Source organism: Thamnophis sirtalis, unplaced genomic scaffold (assembly GCF_051295495.1).
Source record: "Thamnophis sirtalis isolate CommonGarterSnake01/CBP01778 unplaced genomic scaffold, rThaSir2_p1.2 scaffold_1, whole genome shotgun sequence".
Taxonomy (NCBI): Eukaryota; Metazoa; Chordata; class Lepidosauria; order Squamata; family Natricidae; genus Thamnophis; species Thamnophis sirtalis.
The window spans coordinates 13,888,365-13,901,069 of record NW_028261381.1 but is presented as its reverse complement, the minus strand read 5'-3'; the positions used below and the strand labels follow the sequence as shown (position 1 = coordinate 13,901,069).

Sequence of the window (12,705 nt, the reverse complement as noted above, 5' to 3'; positions counted from 1 at the left end):
TATTAGAATTCTTCTCTTTTTCTGGTCTCTGATAGTTTTATTCCCTGATTTGGCAGAGGTAACCTTTAAATGGTTAGGTGCCTTACTGCTTTTTCTCTTTTCAGTCAGGATGCTTAAAGAACATGAAGAAAGTAGGTTTCTCTTTTCACCCTCCTCCCTTCCCTCAGGCTGAAGTAAAAACGTTATGTAAAAATGTTTGACGACTTCTAATCAGACCAAGGACTGAAGGAATGGCTTGACTATGGTAGGGATACACATGACTCTAATCTACAGCATGTATATCACTACCCCAGTGTTTCTCAACCTTGTCAACTTGAAGATGTCTGGACTTCAACTCTCAGAATTCTCCAGCCAGCATTCGCTGGCTGGGGAATTCTGGGAGTTGAAGTCCAGACATCTTCAAGTTGACAAGGTTGAGAAACACTGCACTACCCACTCCTCCTGGTTCATTTCCTGGCTGGATTCCCACCTCAAGCCATCTGTTTTTTTTAAACTACAATTGACTACATTCATTATGTTCAGTCAAAACCAAGCAGTCTACAGCTTGGTGCAATGTGTACACCCAGTGACATCTTTATGGAATACCTAAAGAGCTCACATGAGGGCCAGTTTGATGATAAAAGTATTTTGAAGAGGTGCTGCTTGGTCTCCTGCATCTAACCTGCAGGTGGCTAGAAAATCAGAATGCTTGCTATTTGCTTTCAAACTTTTTATTCCATGTTTAGGAAGCCCCCTCAACTTTTTATCTCCCATACTTTTACTTTTTTTTTTGTCCAATAATTTTTCTGACAATTTTTTTTTTGCTCACTGATTTTATTAAGTTCAAATTGTTGCTCCTATAGCATATTTTAATAATTTGTCTTTGTGCGTTCATGCACAGATACAGACAAATCTTTTTTTTTTTTGCATAGTCCATCTAACTGCTGGTCTGTGAGTGAATAAAGATTGATTGATAGTCAATCTGTTTTCTTCAAAGAAAATGTATTTTATTTGTATCTTGCCTTTATTATTTTTACAAATGAGATGGTGAACATACCAACCTTTCTCTTCCCGCTTTCCAGAGAACAACTCTGAGGTAACTTGGACTGAGGAGAAATAATTAGCTCAAAGTCACCTAGCTGTCTTTCATGACTAAAGCGGGACTTGAACTCACAGCATCCTGCTTTATAGCTTGGTACCTCAACTGCTACACCAAATTGTCTCTGTAGTCTTCTACTGTAAAACTCAGTGCTACTTCTTGTTTTTCTTATATAAGTGAAGAAGGCAGTTATATAAGTGAACGGTCACACATCTTTTGACTGATAGCACTGCAAACTGTCTGCTTGGAAGTATTGTTAACTATTGCTTTCTGAAAAATTAAAAGGAAAAAGAAGTTAGAAAGAAGGGAAATACATTCTATAACATGACCTCCTGACCTTAGGGAGATGAGGTAAAAAACATCAACCAAATCTTCCCCTCTTTTCTTTTTGGAAGATCAGCCAGTCTCATAAAAGATATTCAGATCTCAGGTCCTGACTTAAAAGGAGGTTCCATAAAAAAAAATACAAAGGAAAATAAAAGACTCAGGACAGATTATAAAATGATGCTAGTTTCTAATGTAGAGCTTGTAATTTGCATTAAACAGATAAGAACTGAGCTTGTAAAATTACTAGGGATAACATAAACAGACTTTACCCTATAATTTCAAAAATAGTTCTTTTCCTTAAAAAAAAATTCTGTCTCCAGTCTTTCTGAACAGTTTTTCCATATCTCTGAGGATTCTAGCCCAGTGTTTCTCAACCTTGGCAACTTGAAGATGTCCGGACTTTAACTCCCAGAATTCCCCAGCCAGCATTTGCTGGCTGGGGAATTCTGGGAGTTGAAGTCCAGATATCTTCAAGTTGCCAAGGTTGAGAAACACTGTTCTAGCCACTTAATTCTGAAGATGTTAAAGAGATAGATCAGTGATGGCGAATCTTTTCAGCATCGAGTGTCAAAAGGGTAGCATTCACACGCTCTTTGGGGCTGCAATCCAGAAGAGGAGCTGCCCAGGGGGCATGCGCATGATGGAAAATTAACTTCTAGTCTTCCGATTACTGGCGCACATGCACACGCAAAGATCAGCTGGCGTGTCGGAAAACAGAAGACCAGCTCTTTCAGTTTCCGGCGCTGCCGTGCACATGAAAGCCAGCTGATCATCATACACGCATGTGCGCTACAAACTCGGAAAAGGAACGGGTGATACCATGAGTGCCAGGCGACAAGACTCCGCATGCCATTTTGGGCATGCGTGCTATAGTTCTCCATCACAGAGATAATGGTGCTCGGTTCTTTTCTGACTCTTTTCCAAGTTCTTTCTTGATTTAAAACAACCCTTATAATTAGTTCTTGAGATGGGGATAATCTCCAGACACAGTGCCCACAATAATACAACATTATTAGTAATAATCTAACGTATAGATGACTCAGTGGTTAAAATTTGAGCTTATTGATCACAAGTTCGGTGGTTCGATTCCCTAGTGCTGCATAACGGAGTGAGCTCCCGTTACTTGTCCCAGCTTCTGCCAACCTAGCAGTTTTCTACCTGAAGTAGAAAAATAGGGACCACCTTTGGTGGGAAGGTAACAGCGTTCCATGTGCCTTCGGCATTTAGTCATGCCAGCCACATGACCATGGAAATGGTCTTCGGACAGCACTGGCTCTGGCTTTGAAATGGAGATGAGCACTACCCCCTAGAGTCAGGAACAACTAGCACATATATGCGAGGGGAACCTTTACCTTTAATGTACAGGCATTGACATATCGGCATTCACTGAAATAATACATAATTTAAATATATTTTATTGTGAGCAGTGAAGCAAGTGAACAATAGTTATAGGTGTGTAATGCACTGATGCAGTCATTTAAATGTAAAAGTACCAAGTTAAAATTATTAAAGCATAATTATATTATTTAATAATCATTTAAAGTGGGACTTCCATACTTAATTTTAAGCAAGCAGAGAATTATGACCTAATCCAACCGTCTCCAATCTAAATATCTTGGACTACAATATCAATCTGTCCCAGACAGGATAAGAATTATAAACCAAAACATTTAGAGTCACCAAATTGTCAGGGATCTGAAATGTTTGTAAAGTACTATAGCTGTATATCATCACCATGGTGTAGGGTTTTCACTGTGAGGTTTTCACCCCACTGCTTTCTCTTTTTATAAAATATATATTTTTATATAAGGTAGTCCTCGACTTATGACCACAATTGCGGCCAAAATTGCCATTACTAAGCAAGAAAGTTGAGTTTTGCCACATTTTACAATCTTTTGGCCACTGTTGTTAAGCAAATAATTGCAATTATTAAGTGAATCATCTCGTCATTAAACAAATTTGGCTTCTCCCATTGACTTTGCTTGCCGGAAAAGGTTACGAATGGTGATCACATGACCATGGGGATGTTGCAACGGTTGTAAGTGTGAAAACAGGCTATAAATCACTGTTTTCACTGCCGTTGTAACTTCGAACAGTCACTGAACAAATGGTTGTAAGTCGAAGACTAACTGTACAACTCCCACTCCACTGACAGGTCAAGCCACGAGAATATAAAATGTGAGCAAACCCCACTCCCTACTAGCACTGATGATGTTATCTCGTTTGGTAATGAAATGTCTGCAAGAAAACAACCAAATTCAGGGAGCGCCAAGGACCCTTCATATATTTTTCTTCCAGCAAATGTTATATTGCTTCATTTCAATTTTACCCCTCCCAAATAATTCGCATTTAGAAACAGCAGAACGGAACGTTTTGAAGAATGTTGAGACCAATTAAGAAGCAGGCCTTGAGAAACGAGCAAGCAGATGAGGCCACCTACTTAGCACACCTGGCAGCACAGAGAAATGCTAGTGCCTTCTTTGAGAAGTACGACCGAAGTGAGCTTCAGGAACTGCTGACCACTTCATTCTGCAGCTGGCTGGCATCCAAAGACGACATGCGCCACCCATTAGAACTCCCCAGTGGCATTCTGAGTCAGATGAAAAGCGTCAATACTTCAATAGCTATTGTACTTATGCCGGTGGAGCCAGGCTTAGATCTGGACTGTCGGGAAATTCATCAAATGATCAGAGAGTTGGCCGTGGGCATTTATTGCCTGAACCAAATCCCTTCTATCAGTCTAGATGCCAATTATGATCAGAGTACTTCTTGTTCACTCCCTCCAGCGTATTTTGATACAAGAATAGGGCAGATATTAATTGCTGTTGACTACATGTTGAAAGCCCTGTGGCATGGCGTATACATGCCCAAGGAAAAAAGGGTAAGGTTCTCTGAACTTTGGCGCTCCACCATGGATATTGATCAAGACGGTGTTCCCCAAACATTAAAAACACCTGCGGCAGAGTTCTGTCAAGCTGGTAAGTTTGCGTCGACATGTTTTTGACCACTGCATAAAAACCTGGTTCAATGTACATAGGAAGTAGTAATCGGGATGAAACTATATCACATAAAATAACTTGTACATTATCCGATACATGCATGTTATGAATACATATTATGAAGTTTCAGTTACCCATGGCTGCTTGCAAATGTACACCTAAGAAACACATATAGGACCTATATGTCAGGGTTGACTCAGCCTTCCATCCTTCTGAGGTGGGTAAAATGAGGACCCAGATTGTCGGGGCAATATGCCGACTCTGTAAACCGCTTAGAGAGGGCTGAAAGCCCTATGAAGCGGTATATAAGTCTAACTGCTATTGCTATTGCTATTGCTAGAGTAGTTATTGAAGAGATTGTTACCCAGGCTCTCCCACTCCAGAGTTTCCATCCAAAGTCACTCCTCATCTTTTCCCCAGCTAGCAAGTTTAACCAAATCCCTGAGTATCCAAAACCAACCAAATGGTTGACTATCTAATCGCAAGCAATTGTTCAACATCCTTTGTAGTCACCAAGGCCCTTCCAGCAGGACTTGTGGTAGCAGTCAGACCAGACTTCCAATAACTACATTCATCCATTACTGGGTCCTCAGCCTAATAGCTGGGCTCTGCTTCTGTAAAAGTAGCACACTGTTAATGTGGCTCCAGTAGTGATACTTCCCAAAACTCTTCCCTCCCTGGTACTCCTTACTTATTAGTCCACTGTTTGTTCCTGTTGCCTCATCTGATGAGCACCATCTCCCAGACTCTGTAATGGAGGAGTCAGGAAAACATTAAGCAGAAAGAGCTCCTGTTAACCTCTTAGCTATATTGAATACAATTGCTGAAACACACATTCACACTTATCAAGCCTCACTATAATACAATGCAGGTAATGAAGGTTGGAGAACACAAGATGTTTGATAGAGGGTTGTACGCACTGATGGCTGTCCTTGAACAGCCCTTCATCTTGGGCCAACCTTGGCCACTGTTAAGTATGGTAACAGTGGTTGTTTTAGCTCCCTTATTTTGTTATTATTTATTTGATTTTTATGTCATCTAGACATGATTGGTCTTAACTGGTTGTTCCTGTGCATGCATGCTATTCACTCTGGGTCCTTCCTTCAACATGGTGTTATTTTGGTTTTTCTGGTACTCTCAAATGCGAAGAAAATAGTTAAGTATTGCTGGCAAGGCTTTCAATAGTTAGAGATTGATGGCCAAAATATTTTGTATATAGCAATTGAACAGTTCTGTAAATTTAATTTTCTGATTATTATTTTTTTAAATCAAGCATTAACATGCTTGGTGAAAAAGGATTATCTTTAACATGAAATAGGCTCCCTTTGAGTTCAAAAAAACTCTCTGAGGTTTATAGGTTGGATTCATCATCCACATCATCCACAGAGAAGGCATTCTGAAATCTTTGAGACTAGTGAGCTGTATCTAATACAACTGCCACTGGTTTCAATAAATCTCATTTCTGATTAAGGCTGGACATTCATGAATATAACTGACTTCATTTTTCCTTTAAAGAGGCCTAGGATATAACAGCACCATCATCACTTTAGCCACTCTCTATCAACTGCAGGATGAAAGCCACTTTCACATGTTCTCAACCTATAGGAGAGGGCCAGGGTCTCCAACCTTGGCAACTTTAAGACTTAGGGACTTCAACTCCCAGAATACCACAGCCAGCTTTGCTCTGGGAGTTGAAATCCACAAGTCTTAAAGTTGCCAAGGTTGGAGACCCCTGCGATAGGATATATCTGTATTTTAATATGTTTATCTTTAATATAGTATTTAGAGAACTTATGTGTGCATGTATTTTGCATAGGTCTAATAGACATTACCAAAGAGCCAGAGTTTGAAGGAATCTATGATGAAAACATGAATGAAGATCCAACTTACAATCCTAACAGCGCAGAAGAAAAAACTTTCTTTATGCAGTTTGCGGACCATATAATACTTAAACTGACATTTGCCACGACAAAGATTCAACAGTATGAAAATGTCTTCCTGTTCGATGCGGCATACAATCTCTCTAATGCAATTAGAATGACCGAGGATCATCTTGATGCTTTCTCATACCAGAGACTACAGCAGAGGCTCACCCTTCAGCTCAAACTTCTGAAAAAGCATCTAGAAAAGAAAGAAGACATTCAAAAGAACATAGCATACATGAAGCTGATAAGCTTTCTCATCCCGTTTATCATTAATTTAAAGAGAAAAAACAAAGTCCCAAACTTAAGCCGGCTTCTTCAGCCGTATTCAGGTAAGAGTATGCCGTGTTTGTTGAAACAGGTTTCTTCGTCAGACCATAAAACGAAACATTTCTTAGTCAGAGTAAGCCATTGAAAATAGTATCACTGAGCTAGAAAAAAAAAACTGGGCAGTGTCGTTACAATGTACCGTTACATTAGATAACAGTCACACAGTTGTTCATATTACTAACTACCCCATCAAAATGAATTGAATTGAATTGAATTGAATTTATTGCATTTATATGCCGCCCTTTTCCCCGAAGGGGACTCAGGGCGGCTCACAATCCAAGTGAGGGAAGGGGGTACAGATAAGGGATAAAAAAGATGAACAAAACAATACACAATTTAAAAGCACACAACAACCATACCATTCGAGGAGGGGGGCAAAAGCTCATTAGCCCCAGGCCTGTCGGAACAGCCAGGTTTTAAGGGCTATGCAGAAGGCCTGGAGGGTGGTGAGGGTTCGAATCGCCACAGGGAGCTCGTTCGGGTGGTCGCCAGTCGGCATTGGCCGGCGGATGGAATTTGGAGGAGGCCTAATCTGTGGGATCTAATCGGTCTATTGGAGGTAATGGGCTTGAGCAGACTAGAGTCTAATCTATGGAGATTCTCAATCATCCTGATCATGGCTGTCCCAAAGATATTTGGTTTTTTTCCCCCAAAAAGCAACTAGACTTTCTTGGTGAGTTTTTTTTTTCTTTGAAAACATTTTGCTTCTCATTCCAAGAATCTTCTTCAGTTCTAACAGAAGCTTCTTGGATGAGAAGTGAAAAATTTTTGAAGGGAAAAAAACCTAAGGAGATCCACCAGTTGCCTTTTGGAAAGAAACACCTTTGGGACTAGAGTCTAATCTATTCTCCGCCTAGTCAGATCAGTTGCCATATGCTGGAACAGGGTTAGTTTAAAAAAAAAAGCTATTGAGAAGGCCTCAGAAACAATATGTAGCAATAAAGGGCAGAAATTGAGAAAGATATAACAAGTATAAAACTAGAATTTCCTTTCTCATTTGTAGTCTGGAGCATGATAATATTACTTTTTAAATAGACCTTCATCCAGTGGTGAAATTCAGCAGGTTCTGGAGAACCGGTAGTGGAAATTTTGAGTAGTTCGGAGAACAGACAAATGCCACCTCTGGCTGGCCACAGAGTGGGGTGGGAATGGAGATTTTTACAATATCCTTCCCCCAGGAGTGGGAAGGGAATGGGGATTTTGCAGTATCCTTCCCCTGCCACGCCCATCAAGCCACGCCCACAGAACCTGTAGTAAAAAAAATAAATGAATTTCACCATTGCCTTTGTCACGCGTCCCAGAAACTGGTTAGATTCTTCACCTGCCCCAAGGCAAAAAATAAGGCTCTGTGTGTGTGTGTGTGTGTGTGTGTGTGTGTGTGTGTGTGTGTGTGTGTGTATCACAAGCCCTGTCGGAATTCAGCATACAGTATAGTCATTGATCCTGTATCTATTGAATGGTGTTGCTATTGCAAGGAAGCCTCTGAAAAGTCATCTGGGTTCCTCCTTGGTTTGGGGGGGGGCTCTAAATTGTGATCCGGAGGCCTTGCCTTATTTTTAATCACTGGTAGGCCGAACAAATAGTGTATAAGAACTCCTGACTTTAATTAATTCTTATACACCTTTTTACAGACTGAAGGGCTGGGTTGAGACATAATGGCTTATAGCAGTCCTGGAAATGTCACCATTTGTATTGCTGGTCAAAAGTGATATGCTCTTTATTTGTTCTGGAAACCCAAGAGCGTGATTTGAAGGGCATAAGTTTGCAGGATTGCTATAAGGCATCATCGTTGTTAGCTACTTTACATGCAAAGTCTCGCGTCCCTCTGCGTTGCCTGCAAATCAGAGGTGAGTTCCTACCAGTTCGCACCAGTTTGGTAGAACCGGTTCGTGAAATCCTACCAAACCGGTTAGAAGAGGTTCCACCAGTGGACCCGGAAAGAAGGCCACACCTATAGAAGAGGTTCCAAAAATTTTTGAAACCCACCACTGACACAGACAGACAGACAGACAGACAGACAGACAGACAGACAGACAGACTCACACAGAGAGAGAAAGAGAAAGAAAGGAAGAAAGAAAGAAAAAAGAAAGAAAAAGTGAGAGAGATGAAAGAAAAAAAGAAAAAAGGGAGAGAGAAACAAAAGGAAGGAGAGAGAGAGGGGGGGGGAAACACATGGCCGGCAAGCCACTCCCACCAGGTCACATGGCTGGCAAGCCATTCCCATAAAGGAGGCCACACCCACAGAGTAGGTTCGAAAAAAATTTGAAACCCACCACTGCTGCAAATTGGTACTATAAAATGTTTAATATTTGGTTAAAAAAAAATTAGTTTTGAATATGAAGGAATTCTGTCAGTGAGCAGGGACCAATAAGCTCTTTTTTTTTCATCTGCTTCAAATAAAAACCTGCCAAGAGAGGAGAAAAGTGACATTTTGTGGTGACATTTGGTCTCTCTTTCTGATAGCATGGGTGTAGAACAAAAATAGAGGCAATACTTAAAAGGATGCAGATTTGGCAGGTTTTTAAAAAAAAACAACCCCAAGATATTAGGAACCTCTTCAAAAGCTGACCAGCGGGGAGGCAGGGGTGGTGGTAAAAAAACTGAGTGATGAAAGTGTAATGAAAACCTATATTGGAAGCTAACACATATTTTTACAATGTTGGAGAAATATTTTGTCATTGTCTGTTCTTAATAGATTGCTTTATACTGATCAGTTGATTCTTCTTAACTGTTGCACTTTTTTCAGTTGTGCACTTGACCTACAAATTGTAGTGAATTACAAAAAACTGCAAGTTTTTTTTAAATGCATGCATTTACTGTCCCTAATATATATGTCCTTCATTATAGCAATAGCAATAGCAGTTAGACTTATATACCGCTTCATAGGGCTTTCAGCCCTCTCTAAGCAGTTTACAGAGTCAGCATATTGCCCCCAACAATCCGGGTCCTCATTTTACCCACCTCGGAAGGATGGAAGGCTGAGTCAACCCTGAACCGGTGAGATTTGAACAGCCGAACTGCAGAACTGCAGTCAGCTGAAGTAGCCTGCAGTGCTGCATTTAACCACTGCGCCACCTCGGCAGTGGCGCCTCGGCATAATTCACCTTATGAATTATAAACTCATTAATTCTCCAAGTAGTCATATAAAAGGCTTTTTTAAAGAAAAATTTAATAAATAGGGACGCTGTGGCTCAGTGGCTAAGACGTTGAGCTTGTTGATCAGAAAGGCCAGCAGTTCGAATCCCTAGCACTGCATAACGGAATGAGCTCCCATTACTCATCCCAGCTTCTGCTAACAGTTTGAAAGCAGGTAAAATGTAAGTAGAAAAAATAGGAATCACCTTTGGTGGGAAAATAACAGCGTTCTGTGCGCCTTCAGTGTTGAGTCATGCTGGCCACATGACCACGGAGACATCTTTGGACAGCGCTGGTTCTTTGGAGATAAGCACTTCCCCCTAGAGTCAGGAATGGCTAGCACATATGTGCGAGGGGAATCTTTGCCTTTTACCTAACTTAATAAAATACACTTGGGATCATAACTGTGATTTTTATTCATTTTCCAAGCAAATTGACTTTTTGAGGTAATGTTCCAGAACTCCTTTCACTTGAAAATTAAATTATTGGATTTATTTGAATCCAATGTACTTTAAAAATGCAAGTACATATTTAGATATATTCAGTATTATTTTCTTTCTTTGTTGTTATAGCAATAACTAATTTGCCAAAGAAGCAGTTCTCTTCATTTGATGAAAATACTGAAAACTGAGGTTTCTAGAAGTTATCTGAAAAGTGTAATTCCTTTTTTTAAAAAAAAAAAAATCAGTAACACAGATTGATCAATAATGACAATCATCATTCTAAATCAAACTCTTGCTTTTCCTTTTTTTTTTAATAGATGACAAAGTTAAAACCGAACGTGAATTACCCCCATTTTTGCTTGGAACAGATTTCAAATGCCAACATTTTTTGTATGCCCAGGATCAGTATTTTCATCTCCACGGTGGCATTGAATTTGATGTTGGGACGCCTTCACTTGAAGATGTTTCCAAAGAGGTTAAGGTACCAAGCTGGTTTTTTTTTAAGAATAAAAACTAATGCTAGTTATTCTATCCCAGGGATGGATGAGTAGATGGATGAGAAGAGGGAGAAGGAGAGGGAGAGGAGAGAGAGGGAGGGAGGGGGAAAGGGAGAAGAAGAGAGAATTTCTATCTCAATTTTGGGCAGAGGCTAATTTGAGTTCAATTGTAAGGTTAAGTAGTATTTAATCTGAAGGCTCTGCTTCATAAATTGAGAGTTCTGGAAATCTGTTTCATTGGGTATTAATATAAAATCAGCAGCACAGAATACGTTCTGATAATTGACACACTCAGATCCAGATTTCTGTAATGGCTTTCAGCTCTGTAATGAAAACTTAATCAACCAAAATTATCATACATACAATAATTTTTTTGTTAACTGTCTCCTGTTGTTCATTATAATTTCTCTATATATCAGCCTGCCAATTATAATACTATGTGGGATGTTCCTTTCTAGAACAGAGGAAAATATGGGAATGGGTTGCAAAGAAATAGAGGTAAAATATTTACAATAACAGAAAATCTATGGTAAATTTTCAAATTTACATTGTAAATCTGCAAATTTACATTGTAAATTTGTAAATGTCACCAGATATATTTATCATGTTCTTGTTATAGGCTGCCTATGATGAAATGCACACATGTGCAGTGCATCATCTTACTCAACTGCTGGATCCAGATGCACCCTACAGAGAACATTATCCTATCCCAGTAATGGATTTTGATGGCAAAAGGTAAAGAGCATGCAGAAATATTTCCATTCATTTAGAAAGTTCACTGGATTAAGTTCAAAGTAGCTGAAACATTTTGAGTCCTTTAGTACTAGCAATAGCACTTAGACTTATATACCGCTTCACAGTGCTTTGCAGCCCTCTCTACGCAGTTTACAGAGTCAGCAGATTGCCCCCAACAATCTGGGTCCTGGTTTTGAAGTTCTAATGGCTGCCCTTCCCTTGGAGGTCATGTGATCACATTTTGGGAGCTCGCAGTCCACATTTACAGCAATTTGCAGCATTCTGCCATCATGAGACTACATTTTACAATGGATCTAGCAAAACCCAGTATTTCTTGTTTTCAGTAAAGGCAGCCCATAGCAAACCATTGATTTGCTTAACTTCTGCAGGGTTCATGTAATAACCATGGTGTTTGCTTAACAACCACCACAAACAAGGTTATAAAATCATGTTGGTCATGTGAGTGATTCAATTTACGGCTTATAACCACGATGGCCAGGCTCCATTATGGTTGTAATTTGAAGATGCCTGCAAATAAAAATGCAGAAATTTATTACAAATGGTGACAATCAATCAGAAATGTTAAATGGGAAATAGATTTTCCCACTTCATTCATTCATTCATTCATTCATTCATTCATTCATTCATTCATTCATTCAAACATATATACACACACCAAGCCCCATAGAACAGAGTTCCTCAATCTTTCCGGCATTGCGGACCAGTGCAGGGCGGGGGGGGGGAGAAGTAATGGTTTCATGCAAGTGGCGGGCAAACATGTGTGCCCACGCAACTCCATTTTGCTCACCCACTGTTCACACAAGATGTGCTCCCATGTGCTCACCCAACACTTTGGGAGGCCTGGTTTTGGCTCATGGCCTGGTAATGTCCTGTGGCCTGGAGGTTGGGGACCACTGCCATAGAATCTCTCTGCAAAGCCATGCTGGTATGGAGTTTGACTAGGAGGTCCAGGTTAAAATTTCTCCCAAGCCATAAGATTTACTGATGGACTTTGAATTCTTCTCTCTGAAATTAGTAACAAGAGTTATAATTTATCAAGTTAAAATATATGGGAACCATATATTCTGTCAAGGAAGGGAAGGTGAGATAAATTAAAATATACTGTGTTTCCCCAAAAATAAGACAGGGGCTTATTTTCTTTTGACCCCCCCGAAATGGTCTTATTTTCAGGGAGATCTTATTATTTTTGAGGTGCAGGAGGCGGCAAACGTGGTCACC

General features: G+C 40.0%; 1 protein-coding gene across 1 annotated transcript in view; it reads left to right on the top strand.

The window, feature by feature from the left end:
* The first annotated feature begins 3,768 nt into the window (after positions 1-3,768).
* The window catches only part of ANKAR (ankyrin and armadillo repeat containing), a 47,172-nt gene continuing 38,235 nt past the window's right edge, over positions 3,769-12,705 (top strand). The window contains exons 1-4 of the mRNA XM_087705285.1: positions 3,769-4,383; positions 6,221-6,658; positions 10,552-10,715; positions 11,351-11,466. Of these exons, the coding sequence (XP_087561411.1) occupies positions 3,786-4,383; positions 6,221-6,658; positions 10,552-10,715; positions 11,351-11,466 (1,316 nt within the window). The 5' untranslated portion in view covers positions 3,769-3,785. The remainder of the gene's footprint in view (positions 4,384-6,220; positions 6,659-10,551; positions 10,716-11,350; positions 11,467-12,705) is intronic.